Source organism: Cydia splendana, chromosome 13 (assembly GCF_910591565.1).
Source record: "Cydia splendana chromosome 13, ilCydSple1.2, whole genome shotgun sequence".
Classification (NCBI taxonomy): Eukaryota; Metazoa; Arthropoda; class Insecta; order Lepidoptera; family Tortricidae; genus Cydia; species Cydia splendana.
This window is the reverse complement of record NC_085972.1, coordinates 12,713,943-12,739,784: the sequence shown is the minus strand read 5'-3', so window position 1 is coordinate 12,739,784 and position 25,842 is coordinate 12,713,943. Positions and strand designations below refer to the sequence as shown.

Here is a 25,842-nt window from a genome sequence, read left to right as displayed (position 1 = left end):
TTTATGTCTGCGCAATAAGAGCGAAAAAGTCGTCGTTCGGCTCGGCTCGCATCGGCCGGCGCCTGCCGACGCGTCGACAGATTTTTCGCTCTTTTTGGGCGGACATAAAGCTTTTTCCTAGCAGCTTTTGCCGAATGCGCGTCGATATATCTGGGGAGACCCTTAATGTTAGATTACTGAATCGAATGCTGAAAACCATTAAACAGTGGTTTATGTCTGTATCTTATCCTCAATCTGTAAATAGTATCTAGGTGTATGCTAAAGTTGTAAATATTGCAGTTAACTTCTATGTGGAAAGGAGTGAAAAGACAATGTAGTGAGTAAAAAATATTTATTTCATAAGTAAATAACACATGCTTAACATTAACCGGACGACGCCCTTTTAAAAAACAAATAAGATACTTATATGTGCACAATATTACAGCGACTTATAAATAGAATCCAGCATATGTATCACATTTACTAGTTTTACTATTACATCAAAGTGATTGCATTTCATTTTCAGAAAAGTCATAACATTTAAATATTACTTAACGTCATAATGACCGTCTGCTACAAAATATAAGAACAATAAATTGTGATATAGAAGACTTGGTAAACAATCACACAAGTAAAACATTAATATCACAATCACAACAAAGAATAACAAGCAAATAAATTAATTATTACTCACAATATTATCATAAATAGGTCAAATCATGTGTTTACCTACCTACAAAATGCACGGCCACGGAAATAAATCGTTAAATTAATTACCCTTACTGGATTTAAATAATCAAGGCTAAGTCACTAGGTACCTACTTCAAATCAGCCTCATTGAGTATTTAGTTTAGATAAAAATTAATTGAATAAGTTATCGCATATTGCCGAAAATCTGTATTTAAAAATGAATATTTGCTTGTTACAGGAATTGACTCGCGAAATAAAGCCATGTCGGGGTCTCACTTTCGAAAAATATTTAACGACTGTTATTTGGCGCAGTCGTATTGGATCACCAATCCTTAGCATTCAATAGCACTTCATTTTGTTCCTTAATTATATAAGCAAGAAATATAACGTCAGCACTTTGTCTCTATTTCGAGGGTGTAAGACGACGTAAAGAAAAGAAAACATTGAGGATAATGACGCAAAGTTAAACGCTGTAGTAGTAGCAGATTCCAGTATTCCAGATAATATATTTATATGTACAAGCCACTATAATTTGGTTAAACAGTTGCTCACATATCCCAAATAAATATATCCTGCAGCATACTCAGCGACTGAGACTGCGTATCGTTAGCGGCTGTCAAATCTATTGTCACGTACTTGGCAGCCTCCAGGATCCTGAGGCAGGAGCTGTTCTCAGGCGGCAGTTTGTGGCAGAGCTGGGTGAGGAGGGACTTTGCGCAGTCGAAGTGGAAGACGAGGGGGTCGAGGATGTCGGGCAAGTCGGTCTGCTTTAGGAGACAGCAGAGGTGGGCTAGTGTCACGCTGAGCTGTAACAATGATATTTTATGAAAGGCAACGAATTGGCTAAGCACTAACATCTAATTCATAAAACTTAGCAAACCTCTGTTATATTATCGTGGGGTGACAAGCAAAAGTTACTAACTAACACCATTGAAATTATTGGACAATAAACCGTGTTACAAGTGTAATAAAGTGCATTGTTACTTTAATTTTTTGATAGTACTTAGTGACTCTTGCTTGTCACCCGACGTTATGTCCCTTTCTAACAAACACAAACGTCAAAATGAAGTATAGGTACAAACGATTATCAAGACTTTTTAAACTTGACAAGCTTCAAACTTCAACATTTATTCAGCAAATAGGCCACAAGGACACTTTTACACGTCAACATTGAATTAACATACAAGCAAAAATAATAACAATATATCAACAATTTTATAAAATACAACTAACTGCAACTACCAATTCAAACTAACGTATTACAATTACTTAGAGATGTATATGGTATCTTAATGTCGAATTACATATAAAATAAACTATAATAATAATATAAGAAAATACAGATACAAAAACACAAAAAAAAATCTATAATATTTAGAGGTGTTTATGAATAACCCTATTTATTGGCAAAAGATGGGTGGGTGGGTTCAGATATGGGTAAATGTACCAAAAGGCTCAAGGACTCAACCCATCGACGCGCTTAATGGGTCGGCAAACAATATAAAAAAAGTACCTAATTCTAAATAAAACGTCTATTTAGGTCGTCTTTTGACTGGCAAATTTAAACCCTTGACTTCAGTGCGTTAAATGGCGTATAGCTTAGAATTTTAGAGTTTAGAATTCCTTTAATTGGTAATTTGAAAGGAACAACAAAACACGATGGAGAGCTGAGAGAAGCAAGTACGAGTCGGACTCGCGCACGAAGGGTTCCGTACCATAATGCAAAAAACGGCAAAAAAAAAACGGTCACCCATCCAAGTACTGACCCCGCCCGACTTTGCTTAACTTCGGTCAAAAATCACGTTTGTTGTATGGGAGCCCCACTTAAATCTTTATTTTATTCTATTTTTAGTATTTGTTGTTATAGCAGCAACAGAAATACATCATCTATGAAAATTTCAACTGTCTAGCTATCACGGTTCGTGAGATACAGCCTGGTGACAGACGGACGGACGGACGGACGGACGGACGGACGGACGGACGGACGGAAGGACAGCGGAGTCTTAGTAATAGGGTCCCGTTTTACCCTTTGGGTACGGAACCCTAATAACCTGGTTGTAATTTCTTAAATTGTAAGTAAACAGCATTCTCGAAAGAAAATTCAAGTAACTGAATAAATAAAAAAATCGCGTTTGATGTTAACGCCGTAACTGCAAGTGTTCAATAATCTCTATACTCGGTAAAGTCCCAGAAACCTTCCCACTCGGTACTTTGGAAACATTTCCCTCTTTCCTATAAGCAATTCTTGATAACGATAAGTTGTAAGCAACTACATATTTTCACAAACTCATCGCGTCTAGTTAATTAAATAAAAAGTAATTAACTTTTTTCCTTTTATTATCTATTTCAAGCGAAATAATATTGCTTAATTAGTTCACTCATTATTATTGTTTACTTGTATTCATTTCGGTCGCCTAATTAAGCATACTGTTGTTGTGGGGCAGATAACGAAAGTTGTTGTTATGCTACCTAGTTTTACTTTCTTTAAGCTGTAATCTGTGGCCTAGAAAAGATATGATTCCGGTATCCTGCGATATTCGTGTCGAATATAATAATAATAATAAGTATTGTTAGTCTTTTCTAATATTTATATTAATACTTAATTCCTAACGATATGATCTAATCTAAGTTGACTTTTTAACATTAATAAAAATTTCTGCCCAAAATGTTTCTTTCATCCAGGTTTGAACCATACCATAGGTATTACTAAAAAGAGGCGAATGAAACAAATGATAACTAAATAAATGTGTGACACAGGCAAAAAATGTAGAGATAAGAATTCTACACATAGTATGGTTATGTCTTAAGTACATATGTCTATACACGACATAGTATTGCATATGGTGCCCTATTGATATTCCGAAAAAAAATACGCCGATTTTTGTTTCGCCGACAACGATTCGCAGACGGGTTGTTTGGCAGAGTAACGATTCGCCGAATCTCGTTACGCATAATAGTCGTTTGCGAGAGTAGTCAATAAGCAGAACATTGATACGCATATTTACTATTCGTAGAATAATCATTTAGTAACTGTCATAATTGCCCGAGAAACCATTGGTCGAAACACAATAGGTCGAATGTTCATTTGGCATTAATATTGAATGTTCGTTTTTTTAGCATAAAAAAAAAGGTAAACAATCTTGACGTGTCTTTTAATTGAAAAACTCTTTTTAAAAATAAGTCATGGCAAACATGTAACATTCACGAATCTAATACGATCATTTATATTCTTCTGCTTTCATAAGTAATACTTAGTTACTGATTTTTAAAAAGCGTTTTTCAATTAAAAGACATGTCAACGTCGCTTACCTTCTCTCTAATGCTAAAAAAAATTATAAAATAAGCTGAGATTTCAATTATTGATGAAGTGCACCTGATGATGATGATTGTTGATGATAATGATGATGATTTTTTTAAAGTAGTATGTTTAGCGATTACTCCAGCACCCATGGTCCGATTTGAGTTATTCTTTTTTTGTTTGAAAATTTTCCATGAGGAATTGACGGAACCCCTAAATTTTTAAAGGCATTATTGTGATTTCGGTATTTTCTAAAGTAACTCAAGCATTTCCTCCTGAAATCCACCAATTTCATGAAGTACAACTGTAGCCTTACCACGAGTTTGACACTACATATTCGCTAACTTCTTCGTAACTTTATATACATATACTTAACGCATTTACTTAAAAAATGATAATATTTTATTTCATTATTTTGTTTCGAAAATAACGACTTATATGTAAAATGTGAAACGTTATTAGACTAAACATAGCTTAAACGAAACGATTACTCTGCCAAATGGAAATCGTCCAATGATAGTTTTGCGAATTTACACAGAAGCAAACTGAACGGTATGTGAACCAAGAGTCTACGTAACGTTAGTTGACCAGAAGTTACATTGACAAATAAATGACTCTGCGAAACGATGTTCGGCGAATCGTTGTCGGCGAATCGATGATCTGCTACAAGTTTATCGGAGAATCATTAGGTACCCATTGCATATCGCTGCCCCAATATTACAGGGTTCTATGTTAAATTTTCAAGATAGTTGAAATTCGACTTAATGTCACTATGACAATGTTCAAATTTCAGTTCGATAAAAGTGAAACATAGAACCCTGTAATATTGGGGCAGCGATATGTGCATGGTTTCTTATTCTAACTACCGATGAAAACCTATAGCTTAGCCACGTGAGCTAAGCACACACTCAGTAACATAGGTCTGTTTTCACCTCAGATTATCCTTATGCTTGTACTCAGTGAAATCAACTGAAATCATTCATATTGGCAGCGTTCTCGACTGCCGCCATGACGCCTCGCCATATTCTACTCTGGTGGTCGATTGCACTCTCTGGTTAGGGTGCAAGGGTATGGAAAGACTTGGCCCTACAAAGCCATATTCTCACCTATTCAATCAGATTATCCTTATGCCTGAACTCGGTGAAATCATCCACATTGGCGGCGTTCTCCATTGCCGCCATGACGACTCGCCATACGAGCGGGAATAGTTTCGCCATATTGCGCTCTAGTGGTTGGGGCGCGCAGTGCTACCGCTGCGTTGATGCGCACTTTGAGGTTCTTGCAGTCTCTGGTTAGGGTGCAAGGGTATGGAAAGACTTGGCTCTATAAAGGCATGTTTCTCACCTGTTCAATCAGATTATCCTTATGCCTGTATTCGGTGAAATCATCCACATTTGCGGCGTTCTCCATTGCCGCCATGACGCCTCGCCACACGAGCGGGAACAGTTCGCCATATTGCGCTCTGGTGGTAGGGGCGCGCAGTGCTACCGCTGCGTTGATGCGCACTTTGAAGTTCTTGCAGTCGCGGGTTAGGGTGCAGAGGTTTGGAAAGAATTGGCTCTACAAAGGCATATTTCTCACCTGTTCAATCAGATTATCCTTATGCCTGAACTCGGTGAAATCACCCACATTAGCGGCATTCTCCATTGCCGCCATGACGCCTCGCCACACGAGCGGGAACAGTTCGCCATATTGCGCTCTGGTGGTCGGGGCGCGCAGTGCTACCGCTGCGTTGATGCGCACTTTGAGGTTCTTGCAGTCGCGGGTTAGGGTGCAAGGGTATGGAAAGACTTGGCCCTACAAAGGCATATTTCTCACCTGTTCAATCAGATTATCCTTATGCCTGTACTCGGTGAAATCATCCACATTGGCGGCGTTCTCCATTGCCGCCATGACGCCTCGCCAAACGAGCGGTAACATTTCGCCATATTGCGCTCTGGTGGTTGGGGCGCGCAGTGCTACCGCTGCGTTGATGCGCACTTTGAGGTTCTTGCAGTCGCGGGTTAGCGTACAGAGGTTTGGGAAGACTTGGCTCTGAAATAAACGGTGTAATGAATGTAGATTCGTCAGACATCGCCGGAAGACCAGCGCCGACTCTCGGGTCAGCATTATGCTGAGGCGAGCCCATTTCGTGGTAAACAATTTGTAATTATGTTTGTATTAAGCATTTAATTTTACTTTTGTATGTACACTAAGTTTATCACGAAAAATAAATGATTTATGATTTAGACATGCCCGGCCATATTAAAGCACTGACCAGTAAAACAAATTGCGCTTCATTCTATTCTGACCATTTTCTTGGTTGCATAATAAAATTAATAAAGGAGCTTGTGGTCCGCTTTAGGAACCTAATCCCACGAATTGGCGCAGGCATTAGAAACTCATTGGTACGAGTCGGAGAATTGGAGTTCAAAACCGCGGCCTTCGGTTTGAAAGTCACAGCCGCTACCGCTAGGCCACCAACACTTGTTGTAAACCATACTGGCCCATTTTAGCCGAACCTCTCACTCACTTATTCGGACAGGGTAGCTTATTTGGGGTTCAATGTCCTAATACCACACAATACAAATAATAATACCATATAATACAAATACCCTCCAATGAAATTTAAATTTTAATGAAATTGAAACAGAGTTCCTTTTATTTTGTTTCGCTAGATTTTAAAACAAAACAAATTCAGCTCTCTAATACCGTTGATTCAAATTCGAGTCCAATTTTCCTTATATGGTGGGCCGCTACATTAACGTACCTACTTACTATTACGTTGAAAGTATCTAGTGATATTTTTATAAAGTAATTCAAACCCTTGTGTTCTCAGTCTCACCTGCCATCCACTAAAACAAGTGAACAAATCGTCATTCTTCATAGCATTGCCCATCGCGTAGCACGCGTTCCACCGCACCTTCATGTTGCTCACTTTGCACGCGCACTCCAAGAGCTTCCCTATTGCGGCTTCGCATAACACCTTGAATTGCGGATCCCGTTGCAGGTTGGTCTGTTTTATTAAGCGCAGTATGTTGCCAAGTCCCCGCATTGCACTCATCTTTACCTAAAATATTAGAAAAATAACCAATAGAGCCTTATGTTAATTTGCCAAATCAAATGACGGAGAAGAATGCGAGAATGGGGTATTTTCCTACAAGTCAAATCGGTTACTTTTTTAGAACTGTGAAAACGATGGAATTTATATGAAACATTACATCGTGACGTCACGGTCTACTCGCCTACTTTTTACATTTCTATCCAATTTATTAAATAGAACTTGTGTTTTTCTAATAATTATCTGGTGCTTTATTTCATGCATGGTGTAAAATAATTTATTTTAAATACAGTATAATACCCTAAAGAAAAAAAAGCGATAGCGCTGATTTGCGCCAGGTGGCACGTTACGGTACCTTCTTTTAAAAATAACAGTGTAAGGACCGACTAAGACTACAGGTAGACAACAGGCAACCTGTGAAAATAATATCTAGCTCTTAGCGCTCTCTGTAGTAAGCAATAAGATAGTGTACAAACCAGTCAAACTGTATGAAACGTCAAAACGAATTAGTTACTAAGAAATTGGTATAAGAAACGAAAACGGAAACGTCACAATGAATCTACCTCCTTGCAACGATTTAAAGATAATTGAAATCGAAAAACATATGTGATTTTGTATTTTCTTATTTCAATTGAAATAAAATAAAATAATTAAATTTATCTACAGACAGACTGACTACTACTGTAGACAGTCCCTTTTAACAGTTTACAACCCCTTTTACAAACATTGCACATTCTCCACACAGTTGGGAAAAGCTTGATCAAAGAAGGAAAACTAAATATGCTCAGTTTCATTATCAACAAGTCATATCTATTTACAACCGCATTATCCCGCTTTTAGCCGCATAATTGCTTATATAAATATTCCCTTTATCTACTGCAAACGTGGGCTAATACAACATAAATCGCACGTGTCCATAATCCGTCAGCAAATAATTACATATCCTGTTCAAAAACAACGTACGTGACAAGAAAATTCAAATTACATCCGCCGTTCTTATATTCGTTCGTAAGAACACATTAATAATTCTACTCTCAGAGCGGAAAGGCCGTAAGCGGTAAAAATAACATTATGAAATACGACCTTCGGCAATTAATTCAATTATGAGCTTAGTAATGTGCTCCGTGCTAAAAGGGTGTAAGCGACACGCATGTTCTAATGAAATACGTCCTTCTTTCACTAACCTTATCATTATCAGCGGCGCACTGTATGCTGACCTCCAGCAGACGCAGCAGGAGTCGATCGTCGATATCGTCTATCTCCGGATCATCCCTGTAAGTCATTATTCTATGTAGACTTGAACTTTAAACACATACATGTAGAGCGCATAATAGTATGAAAGGTCGGGGGCCACAGGCCAACAGAACTTTTATAATAGGAAAGCTTAGTTAACGTTTTCTTATCGGTCAATGAGATGAGATTAGTTCTGAACAAATATTTAATATAATATAATAAACGTAATTGAAGCGTCAACTAACAAACATGTGGTATATTATAAAATTATAATGGGAAGTTAAGGAAAGTAAGCAATTTCAGTGCGTGTTGATATTGTTAAACAAGAGCGAATTTAACTGTTTTGTTACGACACGAGTTAGTGGGAAGAAATAAAAAGCCGGCTAAGTGCGAGTTGGACTCGCGCACAAAGGGTTCCGTACCATTAAGCAAAAAACGGAAATAAAAATTACGTTTGTTGTATGGGAGCCCCACTTGAATATTTATTTTGTTTTGTTTTTAGTATCTGTTGTTATAAAGGCAACAGAAATACATCATCTGTGAAAATTTCAACTATCTAGGTTCATGAGTTACAGCCTGGTGACAGACAGACGGATGGACAGACGGACAGCGAAGTCTTAGTAATAGGGTCCCGTTTTTACCCTTTGGGTACGGAACCCCAAAAATATATAAAACATTAGTATTATCTCAACAAAATATAGCGTATTTTCAGTGATATGCAATATCACTGAAACTAGCGCACTATCGAATATAATATATACTTCTTACACATTCAACACGAGCGCGTCGCTAAGGTTTCCTAGCGCCCAGGCGCCTTTCGTTCTCACCACCAATGACGACTCCGCTAGAGCACGTAGTATGTTCTCCCCGCAGTCGCTCACAAAACCGATATCCTGGAAATCAAAATTCTTATTACATAGTAGGTCGAGTTGGTAAGGACTCAGAACTCAGTTTGACGCGACTTTACATCAAGTAAGGCTACCTTGAAAAATATGCCACGGTACGGAGTTACTTATGTCACAAGTGAAACCTGAGAAATTCAAAATAATCAAAAATACAGTAAAATACCCAATTTAAGACTATGAAACCGTAGTAAGAAGTGGTGTAATACGTAGACGTAAAAAACACGAGTAGATAATTGGAGCAAATTGAACGAACTAGCGTCAATGATCATAAATTATGTAGGTACATACTTATATTTCGTAAACAAATTGATTATGAAAGCGTTTAGATATAACTGCGTAACTATTTATTATGTATTGATGCCCGTCAATGAATGCCTATTCAAATTAAGTACCAATCTATTGCTTAGGGTGGTATTCCACCTGTCCAATTCGTTGGCCCAATGTGTATTTGCGTCTCAAATTTTGCCTAATGGGAGAGTAAGACACAATGACGTTGAACCAAGAAATTTGACAGGTGGAATACCACCCTTATTTACATAATTTTGATAAGTCACACTTGTACTATAGGTAGGCACATGACGTGTCGTGATAAGTGTTCATAGTCAACGCGTCATATGACATTTAGAAATAGAAAATATGTTTAATTTAAATGAACAATAAGAGATCAAGGCTACGGCTTGATAAAGGAAAATTATAATTACATTTCTTTATAAGGTCACCTAAATGCCACACACGCAGACACATAATATATAAACCCTGTTTTTCCTAAATAAAGCAGTTCAGTATATACTCAACAGACTTTCTTTGTGTTAATTACTACCCGAACGACTCACATTTCATGGCGACCCTGCCAGGATTCATTTAGTCAACCATGCGGGGGGTTTGTAAAATTTTAACTATTGACCAACTACAGTCAACCGCTTACCATCACGAAAGCCTCGGCTCCTTAGAAAATTCGCATAAATCACTAGGGGCATTCCTAAATATACACCATATGAATTGGTGTTTGGTAAAACATGTCGCTTACCAAGCAAAGTTATAAGTCAAGTACCTAGATCCAATTTATAATTTTAACTCTTATTCCCTGGAACTTCAGTATAGATTGCAAAAGTCCCAGGAGGATGCTAGACATAATCTAATTAAGACAAAACAAATTAGAAAACAAAAATATGACAAAAAATTAATTCATGTAACTATAACGTTGGAGACTTAATATTAATAAAATAAGTGAAGATAGAGATAAGATGGACCCAGTATACACGGGACCCTACACTGTAATACAAGACCAAGGTCAAAATGTAAAAATATTAGTGTCAGGAAAAGAAAACATTGTACACAAAAACATAACAAAGCACTATTACTATTAAAACTCACCTCTTCGGCACACTAGACACGAGAAATACACACACAAACACACAAGTCAAAAAATAATCTATTCGCACACGAGGTCACGCCAGTCTAATTCGCGAAGGTTCAATTCCGCCCACAGTCAGTTCAGTTCGATACGGGACCACGTAACGTACCAGAACAACCCACTGGGGGACAGTATGTGGGTAACAACACGACAGAACACACAGTTCGGACAGCAACACGTCCCCCAGGATCGCCGATGGATTATGGGGGCATATAGAGGGTGCCCCTCCGGCGCGTCGAACCACGTTACGAACGTCACCACTAAAATCTATGGTGGTCCGGAACACTCGGACCCCGTGGCGGCGTCCAAAGTCATGGCTAACTATAGACCGACCGCTTAAATGAGTCCTCGCCTGCGCGGTACTACGACGTGCGGGTGGCGGGGAAGGTGCGGGCGCCGTACGCCTGCCACCCGCACCTTCCCCGCCACCCTTTAGTCGTCCCACCCCGTCGCCCCCGTACCGCGCAGGCGAGGACTCATTTAAGCGGTCGGTCTATAGGAAGACATATTCAAAAGTAATTGCAACTTCTATGATCGACACAAATCCGCGAAGCAATCGACAGAACTGATCTGATAATCTAACAATCCACATTTCTTATTTTACAAAATGCAATTTAAAACCGATCACATTTAAACTTACCAAGCCGACAGAATCCAAATAAGGATCTCCATCTTCCTTATTAGAACATAAGAAAGCAAGCGACGCATTGTTTACAGTGTCATGTCTAACGTTACATAGGAATAATTACAACTAAGACACATCGCTGGCCCAATATTACAAGGTTCTATGTTTCACTTTTATCGAACTGAAATTTGAGCATTGTCATAGTGACATTAAGTCGAATTTCAACTATCTTGAAAATGTAACATAGAACCCTGTAATATTGGGCCAGCGACATGCTAAATGTCAATACCGCACTTTTAGCTAGAAGATAAATGTTAGAGCCAATAAGCCATGTAGGTAACCTTTATGATATTTAATAGCAGAGTAAGCAAAATAATAAACAACGACACCAAGGTGTATTGTAATTTAATAACACAGTAAAAATACGTAACATATAGTCAAGTCAAAACCAAGTATTGTAATTACACTTAGAATATAGAGTAGAATAATTTTAAGTACCTATTAATTTATCATAATATATTAACCACTTTTTTTTGTTTAGTGAAATATTGTCAAGATGTTTATCCTTTAATTGTTTAAACTGTATTTACGACAAAAATATACTGTAACCTATTTTTGTCTCATAAAAAAACGGGGAAGATGACAGATGTACTGTAGGAAGGCACATGACGTGTCGTGACGAGTGTTCATAGTCAACACCATGGTATAATAAAATACTCCGCCTGGTACTCTATTCCGAGATTCGCGTATGACCTAACTGACACGGGCCGACGTCATCATGCTGTTTACAGGTTCTCAAACTTTAAAATGTGGGAGAATTTTAACCAACGGTGAAAATTATTTTAACGGCATTCATTTTAAGTTATTCATGTAGAAACATAGTAAAATAAAACAAATCTAATGTATTGAATTAAACTTTATTTATCTATACAAGACAAACGTTTGAAAAACTAATTCACAGTTACACATTAATTACCAAGCTTACGACGTGAAAAGTTTGGAAAACACTGCGACTGCTGACACTGAGCGACAAGGAAATAACAATTAACACGTGTTCGACAAGGATGACGGTCAGGGCATGAAGTTATCTAGATCCGAATTGTCAAATGTGACAGCGCTATCCTGTGTTGCCAGTAATGTAAACAGAATTACCCGAACGTCTGAAATTTCTTTCGTGAATCGGAAGATAATGCTAACGAATAATTAAAAATGACGTGTTATTGTAAAATCTAAGATAAAATACATATAAATGAAAATTATAAAGAAATATTTTAACTTATTAACCATAGGTATAAGTCAAATGTGACAGCGCTATCCTGTGTTGCCAGTAATGTAAACAGAATTACCCGAACGTCTGAAATTTCTTTCGTGAATCGGAAGATAATGCTAACTTATAATTAAAAATGACGTGTTATTGTAAAATCTAAGATAAAATACATAAATGAATAATTATAAAATTATAAAGAAATATTTTAACTTATTAACCATAGGTATAATGTACCCGTGTAACATGTTATGTTGAAATAAAGTGGCAATGTTATTGTGACGTAGGCCCGTGTCACTCTGGGAATAGAAGACCATGTTTTATTAGACCATGGTCAACACGTCATGTGACATTTAGAAATAGAAAATATGTTTAGTTAAAATGAACAATATAGGAGATCAAGGCTACGACTTGATAAAGGATACATTTCTTTAAAGGCCACCTAAATGCCACACACGCAGACACATAATATATAAACCCTGTTTTTCCTAAATAAAGCAGTTCAGTACTCAACAGACTTTCTTTGTGTTAATTACTACCCGAACGCCTCACATTTCAACACAACATTGCAAAAAATAAATGAATAGGTACACGTATGGCCGGATTTTTAACTTTATAAAAAAGGAAAGTAGCAAAATTATCATAGTTCATAACAATTATAACATACGGAATGACGGAGCTAACCCTAACCCTGCCCTACCCTAGAGAAGATGGGAAGAGAAATATCAAAAAGAGAAAAATTATGTCTGTTCATCAAAAAACTTACATCAGAAATTAATCAAAACTTTATATAAGTACATGGGCATCGATTGAGAATTTAATGAAGAGTCTTCTAACCTAATAGGATTCTTCTAACATTCTGACCTTTTTACTGTCCATACCTTGTTAAAACTTTGAAATGCAACGGACTTACTTCTCTGAGTGTCCGGAACATGACGGTCATAGCGAGGGCGTGCCGCGGCCACGCGCACCGCCGCCTCCTCGTCGCTGCACGAACCCACCAGTAGAGTGCAGCATAGTACTTGTAAATGTCGCTGAATGTACTTACTTCTCTGCGTGTCCGGAAGATGACGGTCATAGCGAGGGCGCACACCGCGGCCGCTCGCACCGCCGCCTCCTCGCCGCTGCACGAACCCACCAGTAGGGTGCAGCATAGTACTTGTAAATGTCGCTGAATGTACTTACTTCTCTGAGTGTCCGGAAGATGGCGGTCATAGCGAGGGCGCACACCGCGGCCGCTCGCACCGCCGCCTCCTCGTCGCAGCACAAACCCACCAGTAGAGTGCAGCATAGTACTTGTAAATGTCGCTGCAATGTATTTACTTCTCTGAGTGTCCGGAACATAACGGTCATAGCGAGGGCGCACACCGCGGCCGCTCGCACCGCCGCCTCCTCGTCGCAGCACGAACCCACCAGTAGGGTACAGCATAGTACTTGTAAATGTCGCTGCAATGTACTTACTTCTCTGAGTGTCCGGAACATAACGGTCACAGCGAGGGCGCGCCGCGGCCGCTCGCACCGCCGCCTCATCGTCGCAGCACGAACCCACCAGTAGGGTACAGCATAGTACTTGTAAATGTCGCTGCAATGTATTTACTTCTCTGAGTGTCCGGAACATAACGGTCATAGCGAGGGCGCACCGCGGCCGCTCTCACCGCCGCCTCCTCGTTGCTGCACGAACCCACCAGTAGGATGCAGCATAGTACTTGTAAATGTCGCTGCAATGTACTTACTTCTCTGAGAGTCCGGAACATGACGGTCATAGCGAGGGCGCGCACCGCGGCCGCTCGCACCGCCGCCTCCTCGTCGCTGCACGAACCCACCAGTAGGGTGCAGCATAGTACTTGTAAATGTCGCTGCAATGCAAATAAACTAGGAATATAATTTCTGGCACAGTGTGATATAGTCGTAATTAATTTAATTTATAGGTAATTGGTGTTTTTTAGTTTTTAAGATATAACCCATAATATGTAAGTATGCAAATTTTAAAGTATTTATCTGTAGGCGAATAGCTGCCTGAAAATAAAGATTTATTTTTTTCATAAACGAACGAGTGACGCGAAGTAATTAAATACACTAAAATTATCCCATTAATAAGAGTTTCCTTGCTTGTGAACACCGTAAAAATGTTAAGAGTTTAGTAGACTTTGGCAGATAAAAACTAAAATACTTAGTTGAAACTTAAACATACCGGTAACTCCTTAAACGACCGCTCGCCTATATTAGCAATACAGTCGCACACCGTCGCTTTGCACTGGGGATTATCGTGACATTGCAGCACAGTTGACAGTGGCGTTAGTAGTTTCTGCCACATATACACACATTGGCTCACGGGTGGAGATTCGTTTGTTAGTTCTAGAACAACGCGTAAAATAATAACTATAAGAAATACAAAGACCCCTAAAGTAGTATAAAATGTTTCAAGTTTTGTGTTATAGTTCGTTTTTTTTAGCACTAGAAAAAGACTACGCGATCTTGGCGTGTCTTTAAATTTCTAAACGCTTTTTAAAAATCAGTAATTATTACTTATGAAAGCAAAAGAATGAAAATAATCGTATATGATTCATAATTGTTACATATTTGCCGTGACTTATTTTTTAGAAAGTGTATTTCAATAAAAAGACATGTAAAGATTGTTTACCTTTTTTCTAATGCTAAAAAATCGAACTATAACAAGATTTCCAAAAGTTAGCATTAGACTAGCTACCGTATATTTACAATGCCATACAGCGTCAGCTATTGCAGCTTTCAAAACTGCAGATTCATTATAATCATTATTTTTATTCAATGATTTTTTTTGTCTATGCATCGAACAAAGTATTATTTCAGATATTGATGTCCCACGAGCCTTTCTGATTCTTTAAAAACCTGTATCTACTCTTTTTTTTTGAACACCATATAGTAATCCGCAGAGATAACCTCGACGAGTATATCATCAGATAATAATCATTCAGATAATAATTAAACACTTACCTAGTTTCTGTATAGCATCTCCAATAATGCTAACGGTTTTCGCTGCATGTAACGTGACATCCTGGTGCTCATGTTGCAACATCTCGACCAGAACGTCCTCTAACAGTGTCAAGTGCGGTTGTAGCAAGTTCCGGAGGTGGTGGAAAGCTATGGCTGAGAGGACTTGGAGAGATTCTAGTATCACAGGGATCGCAGAGGGCTTACATTTCTGGAAAGAAATAGGTACCCTAAGCGCCACTTGCACCATCCCACTAACCAGGGGTCAAGCGGTTAAATCGTTAACCCAGTGTCAAATTGTATTGGTAACCATGGCAACTCCAGGTTTAAGCGGTTAACCCCGGGATAGTGGAATGGTGCAAGTGGGCTTAAGTATAATTATTGTAAGCAGGCAGTGAGGTGCGCGCGGGCGCGAGTACGAGCGCACGCGTCTGTGTGCGTGCATTACACACACAAATACAGTCTCTCACGTCGCGGTTACGCCCCGTCAGAGCGACGGGTATATTCACCTTGAAATCTCAAAATTGAGAACGGGCTCAGCTCCTGTTTCGTCTTAATATATATAATATATATTAAGAGTTTAGTTAAGAAGCTCTTGTAAACCAGTACTTTTGGAAGATTATATCAGTTCACTAAGAAATGAAGCTTTTTATTTGAGTCTTCGAGATCCTGACCTGCACGGGCGGCTACAATTTTAATTCGGGGCGTCTTTTATCTGTGGCCCTTACCTTTGGCCCGCTGAAAAAAAGCGAGAGGCAAAAACCACAAAACTCGGCCACAGAAAGGCAGTGGGATAGCCGAGAGCCTAACTGTGGCCCTTGGGACAGAGTTTGGAGACCCTAGAATTAATTTAAAATACTTACAATGACTTCACTATCCTTGAAACTCCAACCCATATTTCTAAAGCATATGTCTAAAATCCAACTTTTGAAATAATGTACATTCTTCTCATCACATATTTTTTCTATACATGTTTGTTCCGCTGCAGTAAACATTTCATCATCAGAATATCCTTCTTCAAAGTCGTCACATTCTTCATTAGTATCATTTTCTTTCTGTATTTGATTAACAGGTTTCGCTTGAGCTGTGTCTTTTTCTATAGACTTTAGTACCTCGTCTACTTTGGGATCAATAGACAGAACACATCCCATGGTGATTAGAGCCCCGACTTGCAATGTTACATCTGAAACAATAACACGATTTAAGAAAATATACAAATAAATGGGAACCTAAATTTGGACTTGGCAGGCTGCGTCTGACGAATGCAAGCTACAATTCTAAAGAATATATCTCATAAGATTGATATCTGGGTAGAGGAAGACCACGATGGAGATGGCGGGACGATACAATATGTGTCCAATTGCGAAGAGTATGGGAATGTCCATGTGCATTCGATTAGCGTTTGGCTTCGTGGTAATAAAATAAATAAAATCGAAGCGTTTTCTTTATTACTAACACGCTCCGTGCCCTCTATCTTCCTCACCACGTCACCAGTACAATAGATATTAACCCCCTTATTCATAAACGTTTACTAAAGTTGACAAGCCGATAATAATCGTTTGTCCCTTTCCGACGTATTGGTATGACGGAAAGGGACAAACGATTATTATCGGCTTGTCAACTTTAGTAAACGTTTATGAATAAGGGGGTAAGAAGTTAGATACTTTTTAATAAACTAAAGGATACATTCTGGCATTTAACATGATAAAAGTGAACATAAACGCCCTCCTACCAAGGTGGCGATATATTACCTGGAACCGATCACCTTTAAGTGCAGAAGTAAATTATTTGCTATTATACAGAAACGCATATATTTTTGTTACAGATCATAGTATGCGCGATCAATAAGCGCTGGTGGACTAGCGGCAAAAGCGTGCGACTGTCAATCCGGAGATCGCGGGTTCAAACCCCGGCTCGTACCAATGAGTTTTTCGGAACTTATTGTACGAAATATCATTTGATATTTTCCAGTTGCTTTTCGATGAAGGAAAACATCGTGAGGAAACCGGACTAATCCCAACAAGGCCTAGTTTCTCCTCTGTGTTGAAAGGTCAGATGGCAGTCGCTTTCCTAGTGCCTTGTTCCTTGTTCCTTAAAAACTAGTGCCTAGGACAATACTTGGGATACTAATCCCAAGTTGGGATTAGTTGTAAAGCAGACCCCAGGCTCCCATGAGCAGTGGCAAAAATGCCGGGATAACGCGAGGAATCATATGCCTATAAATTTCAGCTTTTAACTTACCCTTGTGCACCAGGAATTTCCTCGACGCTCTAACCAGCTCACTCACAAGTCCTGTCCTCATCTTATAGTACGGCGTCGCCTGCAGCAGCGCCGCGCAGCATTTAAGCGCGACTAGTATGACCGCGTGGCTTCGCTCGCTGTCCAAAATGCTAGTTAACACTTTGTGCATACAGTCGATCATGTAGCCGAGTGATACGGAGAAGGGGATGAAGGAGGCGTTGTCTTTTTTGCTGGAAGTAATAATAATTTTAATGATTTAACACTACCACAATACTAAGAGATTGATAGCTAAAGTAGGTGATGTTGTATGGTGCCGTACATTATGGGGTAGCTAACCAGGTCGTAGAAAGCTAACGTTTAACAATCCGGCCAAACGTACGGCACCATATAGCACCAATTACTTCAGCAGTCTAGGGCGTGGGGCGCACTACTTTAGGCGCCTTATTCCTTTTTCTATACTGTATATTAAAGTTTCTTTCATACGACTACACTATAGCAGGCGGCCAGGCGTGGCTCACTCCGCGTTTTAGTCCCGTCGCTAAAAGTACATGCGGCCTACACCAATTTTGGTGGCTAGCAATAGCAGTTGCCACGCCACCTTGCGGTCATATCTGTCGTAATAAACGCGTTAGAGAGTGAACCTTCTGTAACTAGTACCTACTATTATTTATTTTGTGACTATAGTCTGTTTCATACGATTCTTTAAAGCATGTATAATAGGGTATTTTCCTACTAGTCAAATCAGTTACTTTTTTAGAACTGTCAAAACGATTTGCTAATATGGAATTTATATGAAACATTACATCGTGACGTCACGGTCAACTCACCTACTTTTTATATTTCTATCCGATTTATTAAATAGAACTTGTGTTTAAAAATAGCTCCTATCTGTTTTTTTCTAATAATTATCTGGTTCTTTATTTCGTGCAAGGTGTAAAATAATTTATTTTAAATACAGTATAATACCCTATTATACACAATAACTCGTGACATTGTACACAATAACTCGTGACTAAGTTGACCGGCCAATGAGACTTAGGTACTTACAACATTGTTATCCATGGGATAATTTTCCAAACGACTGAGTCACGATGTTTTTTGTTTACATTATTTAAAGATCCATATGGAATAGACTAAAACATATATATATGATCCAGACCACCAATCAGATAACATACCTATCTGTGATAAGTACATCTTAGTTAGAGTCAGACCAAGCTAAGTTGGCAGCGATTTTGATAGCCCAGACGGTGCAAGTGCTATTTTAAACGTCAAACTTCTATGAAATTACGACGTTTACTTTAGCACTTGCACCGCTTGGGCTATCAAAATCGCTGCCAACTTAGCTGGGTCTGACTCTATTTGACGTAGGGTCAGTGTGACCGTACAGTAGGGTATTTTCCTACTAGTCAAATCAGTTACTTTTTTAGAACTGTCAAAACGATTTGCTAATATGGAATTTATATGAAACATTACATCGTGACGTCACGGTCAACTCACCTACTTTTTATATTTCTATCCGATTTATTAAAAACCGGGCAAGTGCGAGTCGGACTCGCGCACGAAGGGTTCCGTACCATAATGCAAAAAAAGAAGAAAAAAAAAAAGCAAAAAAAAAACGGTCACCCATCCAAGTACTGACCACTCCCGACGTTGCTTAACTTTGGTCAAAAATCACGTTTGTTGTATGGGAGCCCCATTCAAATCTTTATTTTATTCTGTTTTTAGTATTTGTTGTTATAGCGGCAACAGAAATACATCATCTGTGAAAACTTCAACTGTCTAGCTATCACGGTTCGTGAGATACAGCCTGGTGACAGACGGACGGACGGACAGCGAAGTCTTAGTAATAGGGTCCCGTTTTACCCTTTGGGTACGGAACCCTAAAAAGAACTTGTGTTTAAAAATAACTTCTGTCTGTGTTTTTCTAATAATTATCTGGTGCTTTATTTCATGCATGGTGTAAAATAATTTATTTTAAATACAGTATAATACCCTGTTGACTAAGGTTTTACCCTTGCCAGAGTTTATTTCGGTCCAATTGTCTATGTATTAAACCAACAGGTAACATACCTAACTTCAGCCTGCGACAAGTATATCCTAGACCCGGAAAACAGCGCCAATATCACGCTCAGCACGCTCGCTCTGTTGTTAGACGTGGGGTCAGTGACCGCACAGTAGGCTAGGGTCTTCCTTGCAGCGTCTGTTGCTGTCCAGTTGTCGACTTCTGGTGAGTCGGGTAGGAGGGCCCACCAGTATCCGAACATGTCTCGCTTTTCGGTTACCTGGAATGACAAGTGTCAACTTGTTAATGTTACTTCAATGTTGACTCAAAATTCAAGGTGCAGGGAAGGAAGCCAAAAGATTTAAACCCCTAGCACCAGTGTAAATGTATCATGCGGGCAACACACACTTCTGGTTGCTGTATAACTGAATTAAATAGATATTTATTTATCGTATGGCAATAGGTACACACAATTAGATAGAGGATGGTAGACTGTTTCGTCCACAACTTAATTAATTGACAGTCCCAACGTCTGCTAAAGGGAGCATAAGAATCGGCCTTGCGACGTCAGCCTACCACACTAAGTTTCAATAGTATATTTTAAGGGCTGATTAAGACGACGCGCAGGGCCGTCTTAAACTATGCTGGGGCCCATGGGCACATAAGAATTTGGGGCCCTGTAAAGAAAGCGAATTAGAAATACTATGGGTAGTCAAATATACTGTTACTGTCTGTCGTTCGGGGCCCCCTGAGGATGGGGGCCCTGGGCACGGGCCCCGTGTGCCCTTATGGTAAAGACAGCAATAACGACGCGCGAACTCGCACGCGATTTTAGTTACATTGCGGACTGTTGGTTACGTCCAATTCAACCGACCGATCAAAACCCGCAATGTAATGAAAGTCGCATGCGAGTTCTCGCATCATCTAAATGAGCCTTGGCTGCGAATTAGAATCTCGCCTGATGCAGTGTAATTTTCCGGTATTTTAATAAACTGTACAGAAATATGATTTGAATACAAACTTACCCTTATTAACACTAATAAGAGATTAGCAGCACTCTGTCTCACTCTCGACTTCAAGGCAACCAATTTAGCTTCTCTACTGCTCTCAACATCAGAAGCGTCAGAATCGCTGGTCAGCACCCAATAGTTCCTGGCTTTCTGAGGCTCCAAGTAGTTTTGACTAGCCGGTCTATATGTTGAGTTGTTTTCAAAAGTATCCACCTCTCTCATTAAACTCTTTTCTGATACCGGTATTTCCTTTTTCAAACTTTCAATGGCATTGTTTCTCTGCCTTCTCAGTTTTTGTTTCTGAAGTGAAATTAGAAAATTATTTACTCAAACTAAATTACAAGACTATTTAGACCCAGAACTATGATCAAAGACTGTGTGGCCCTAATTTTATATTCTAACTAGACTAGAAGTTTCTGAATTCTATATTCTATTTCTAGAAGTAAAAAGTGAAGTCATGCATTTTGACTTTATATAGGAATAGATGTATTTATTATATTATAATACTCTACAAGACTAGTAGTTACTCAGGACCTTTTTGATTCCTAACACACACAAAGGTGTGTGTAAAGGTAACCTTAAAATAAACTATGATAACTATGCAAAATATGTTTGTAACCAAAATCTGCCTACAGATGCAACCGATAGGTTAATAAGACATCAAAAATATATTCATACCTTACCACCTTTTGGATTCCGATTTATAGTATTAGGTACAGCTGCAATGGTTTGTTGTGCTGGCATGATCTTTTCAGGTTTCAGACCCTGAACCACAAGACCATAGACAAGGAAGTATCGAGAAATGCCCATAAGTTCCGGCAGTGGAATACATACATTCTGGTCATTGAAATGGGTTTGAGACAGCACTCTCAATGCAGTAACAACCACCTAAAAATAAATTAAAAATTGTAGGTAAATATACTGCAATTTAACGTCGTAATTTACTACAATAATTTAATAAAATAAATAATGTGTCAGATTCATGAAAAATTGTAACTCTTAACCTTTGACATGTTTTTTTAAATGATTATAAAACATCTTAACAAGTATGATGTCATACCATATTACGTATTTCAGTGGTTACCTAAAGGTTAATCAACACATGACTGAATGAAAAGTTTCAAACAAATAAATAGCTTAAAAAATACATACTCAAAATTAAGATAAACTTACTTTACAATACTGATATTCATCTTGCCCTTTTGTTATTCTCAACAAAAAGTTAACAACTAATTGTGATACTTGTTCCTTTAAATCAGAGCTCAAAATTGGTTGTTCAGATGTCTTGTTTTCATCTGGCACCGAAGTTATTGTACACATGCATTTTAAGGCACTGAGGCAGAGGTGGAGTTGGTTTTGTGTTGTGGTCAGATTACATTTGTTTGTGTCTAGAAACCTATTTAAAACTCCTTGGCTGCCTATAAATTCTTCTGAAAACTGAAAATACATACAATTCATATAATTAATGGAAAGACACTCATAAAAACATTTAGTTTAGTGCAGTGGTGGGCAAAGTACGGCCCGCGAATGGATTTTATCCGGCCCGCCGCCGGTCCTATGAAATAATTAGTATGTGGCATTGGCCCACGATTATCAATTTATCACAAATCAAAATAAATTTTGGCTACAATTCCGGCCCTCCACTTAAATTTTCTAAACTTTCTGGCCCCCCACGAAGAAAGTTTGCCCACCACTGGTTTATGTGATTTCAAACAGAAAATATTTATACAACTTTTATTGCATACTGCATTTAAAAAAAGCTGTACACATCATACAACTTGCAACTATTTAATGTTAACATACCTTTTGAGCCGCAGCCGCATTTAACTGAATAATACACTGAATATTGTGAAGTAAATCAGGTACAACCATCTCAGAGCATGTCTTGAAGCACTGAATATGCCAAAACACCACTTTTTGCACATAATCTGAGTCCAATTGCAAGTTTTGCTTTGTAAGAATGCTATTAATTAGATGTGATGTTTTTGCAGCTAAAACTTCATCAGTAGGTATGATGTTCGAACATAGTACTGTTATCAACGTCAGTGCATCCTGAAAAGTTCAAATGTACTATATCTTACTTCATACAACAATGTGTCCTGAATTAATACCTGTAGAACTCTTACCTGGTTTTTAACAATCAACTCGGCTTTATAAGGTTTTGCATTAAGCTCATCGATAAGCAAGTTTATTCTTTCTCTATCGTATGCTTTCTTGTAAAAAAGATTACACAGTTCACCGGTAATGACCGAAAAGTTACGGGGTAAATTTGTGCCCATTATAATTCTTGTGTCACAAACCAGGTCATGGAGTAAATGAAGCAATAAACTTTTAACGATAATAATTGTTTTTTTGCAACTATTAATGTAACTCTAAGCTTTATTATGCTTCTAACAAACCAATATTTTTACAGATTGGGCCATTTGTGCCACAACCAGTCAACCACACTCAATCACTCATGCATTCATGACAGTGACTTTGACATTGACATGTACTACGTTTCGTTATGCATTTTTATTAGGGTTCCGTACCCAAAGGGTAAAACGGGACCCTATTACTAAGACTTCGCTGTCCGTCCGTCCGTCCGTCCGTCCGTCCGTCCGTCCGTCCGTCCATCCGTCCGTCCGTCCGTCCGTCCGTCCGTCTGTCACCAGGCTGTATCTCACGAACCGTGATAGCTAGACAGTTGAAATTTTCACAGATGATGTATTTCTGTTGCCGCTATAGAGTCTGGCTACTGAAATATTACACAAATGTTTGGCGGGAAATTCAAAAAATCTTGGGCTGGTCACACTTTGTGTAGTAGGAAATATAGTTTTGATACTAGAAAATATTTTTGATTTTCTGTGCACACGTAAGGTACCTAAGGATATAAATTAAATATACGTTGACGTGCACTCAAAGTCAGCTCACATCATTTCTACCACTATGTAAAGTACAGTCAACGATAAACACATATGTTAACACTTTCTCACCATATACCATTGTAACAAGGCGAAAAATGAAATGTAGTGTAAATAAGACCTAGCTCTATAATACCGTAATATTAATCCATCACCAAAAAAATACATAAGTACTATGCCAAATATGCTAAATGCTAAGTATCAAAATATTTATAGAGCACCTCCTAATTTGTTTAGGAGTTGTAAACATTGCAGTTTTTCGTTATACAACGCTACACGTCGACTTCGCACATTGTCGTAATTATTTACGAGCTTAAATAATAGTTTGCGAACCACACTCAGCTTAGTATAGACATTATTAATGTAATTTAAAATAAACCCCTTATAAACCGCAAACAATTTGAATTAATGACATAAATTGACAACTGACTTTTAGCTTTTTTTTTAAATCATAGACAATTGGTGATACAACAACGAAATATCTGTCAACAATTTTTGGCTAGCCAGACTCTAACAACAAATACTAAAAACAGAATAAAATAAAGATTTAAATGGGGCTCCCATACAACTAGCAAAAAGCAGAGCTTTGTAAGGGCTCGCGGAGTTTTTCTACCTATATACATGTAGTTATAATTACTAAGGTAGTTTAATAAGAGATTCATCTTAAAAAACCGGACAAGTTTTTTTCCGATAACTTAGAAGTTTGAATTTTTCACAGCTTTTAGGACCTTATGCTTTAATTTCAACTAGATACATCCACGCGTTCCCGAGATAAAAGGTCTTAGTAGACAGACGGACGGACGGACAACAAAGTGATCCTATAAGGGTTCCGTTTTTTTCCTTTTGAGGTAAGTACTGAACCCTAAAAATGATATGATGTGATATAAGGGCTTCTGTCCGTCGCTACCTTCTGGTCCCGCTTAATATGAAATACGAAACCATTGACACGAGAAGAAGAAGAAGGGCTTCTGAATATATTTAATACCCCAAATCATTTTCAGACTGTTTGTATTATATTATATCAATAGGTACCTACTCCTCGTACGAATATATTCTTGTTTCCTACATTTCAATACATTACGTAATCTATTATAAGGGAACCATCTATATCTATATCTCGATGTATCCAAAACATCTCATATTTTAATGCCGTTTAGTACAGCTTTTATGTCTACCGTTTTGAAAGAAAGAGAGGAGCTTTCTCTTCAATTGCTCAAAGGTTAACTGGAAGAGATCCATGAAAGAGATACATTCGCCTTTGTACTATAAAACTTTGTGTGTGTTTTCATGTTTTATGTTTCTTTTTGTACAATAAAGTGTTTTACTACTACTACTACGAGTACTACATCTCATTAAAATGTCAAAAGGGCCCCACGTGTTGGCTTAAACTCCGCGCACGCCTTACAAATGTCCGAAGCACCTATAGGTTCTTGATGGGTAGACATGAATATGGGCGTAGCGATGTGACGAACCCATCGCCTGCTGATAGACCAGTACAATCAGTCAACGCAGGGCAGTTTATGGAGAGCTGTTGGGAAGAAACATTCCCACTGCTCCTGGGAAGTGAGAAGTTCTACCACCATATGGATAAAAAGGGCCCTCTGCCTCTGTCTTGCTTTAGCCGGTCGTCCAGAGTGGAAAGCGACATCCATTTTGACATTTAAAACAGTAAGACAGTAATATCGCACTGCAATACTGCTGCTGACTGCGATATTACTGCCGACTATATTACTGCAAATGTAAATAATATTAATTAAAAACTCGATATCGACATTTGCGCGCTGCAATACTACTGCCGACTGTGCCGACCGTATTACTACGGCAAATGTCAAAAACCCTGGCAGCGACATCGATTTTGGCATTTGAAACAGTAAGGCAGTCCTATCGCCCTGCAATACTGCTGCTGACTGCAATATTACTGCCGACTACATTATTGCCTCAAATGTCAAAAACCCTGGCAGCGAAATGGCTTTTGGCATTTGAAACAGGAATGAAATACATAATAATATCGTGCTGCAATACTGCTGCCGACTGCGATATTACTGCCAACTGCATGCATTATTGCCGCAATATTGAAAGCAGTCACGTTTGATTTTAACCGCCATAGTAGTAAAAACGATTATATATTCAATAAAAAATAGTCACGTATTCACTCATAATTAATTATTGTTACTAATAGGGTATTAGACTGTATTTAAAATAAATTATTTTACACCATTATCATCAGTTATTTTTAGTCACATTTATATTTTAAATCCCGAATAA

The 25,842-nt window shown here is 38.5% G+C and overlaps 1 protein-coding gene across 2 annotated transcripts; it reads right to left on the bottom strand.

Annotated features, from left to right (window-relative positions):
- Positions 1-314: 314 nt before the first annotated feature.
- LOC134796082 (HEAT repeat-containing protein 6) lies at positions 315-23,110 on the bottom strand. 2 transcript variants are annotated; one of them, XM_063768019.1, is made up of 16 exons: positions 22,801-23,110; positions 22,478-22,726; positions 21,848-22,111; positions 21,353-21,562; positions 20,690-20,974; positions 19,733-19,944; positions 17,660-17,889; positions 16,282-16,601; positions 15,422-15,629; positions 14,640-14,803; positions 13,634-13,756; positions 9,009-9,133; positions 8,192-8,279; positions 6,792-7,016; positions 5,786-6,001; positions 315-1,475 (listed from the first exon to the last, which is right to left on the bottom strand). In XM_063768019.1, exons 1-16 carry the CDS (start codon positions 22,951-22,953, stop codon positions 1,218-1,220), a joined length of 3,330 nt encoding a protein of 1,109 aa, XP_063624089.1. In that variant the 5' UTR covers positions 22,954-23,110; the 3' UTR covers positions 315-1,217. The 2 variants fall into 2 exon arrangements, with proteins under 2 accessions (XP_063624089.1, XP_063624088.1); XM_063768018.1 differs by lacking the exon at positions 13,634-13,756 and adding an exon at positions 14,182-14,304 and having other exon boundaries at positions 22,801-23,109.
- Between the last annotated feature and the right edge of the window lie 2,732 nt (positions 23,111-25,842).

Coding starts and splice junctions, on each gene's coding strand:
- LOC134796082 (XM_063768019.1), bottom strand. CDS start 22,953: ATGGGCACAAATTTACCCCGTAACTTTTCGGTCATTACCGGTGAACTG. Junction 19,945..20,689: donor TCTTATTAGTGTTAATAAGG/GTAAGTTTGTAT, acceptor TTGTCATTCCAG/GTAACCGAAAAGCGAGACAT. Junction 1,476..5,785: donor AGGATAATCTGATTGAACAG/GTGAGAAATATG, acceptor TCATTGTTACAG/CTCAGCGTGACACTAGCCCA.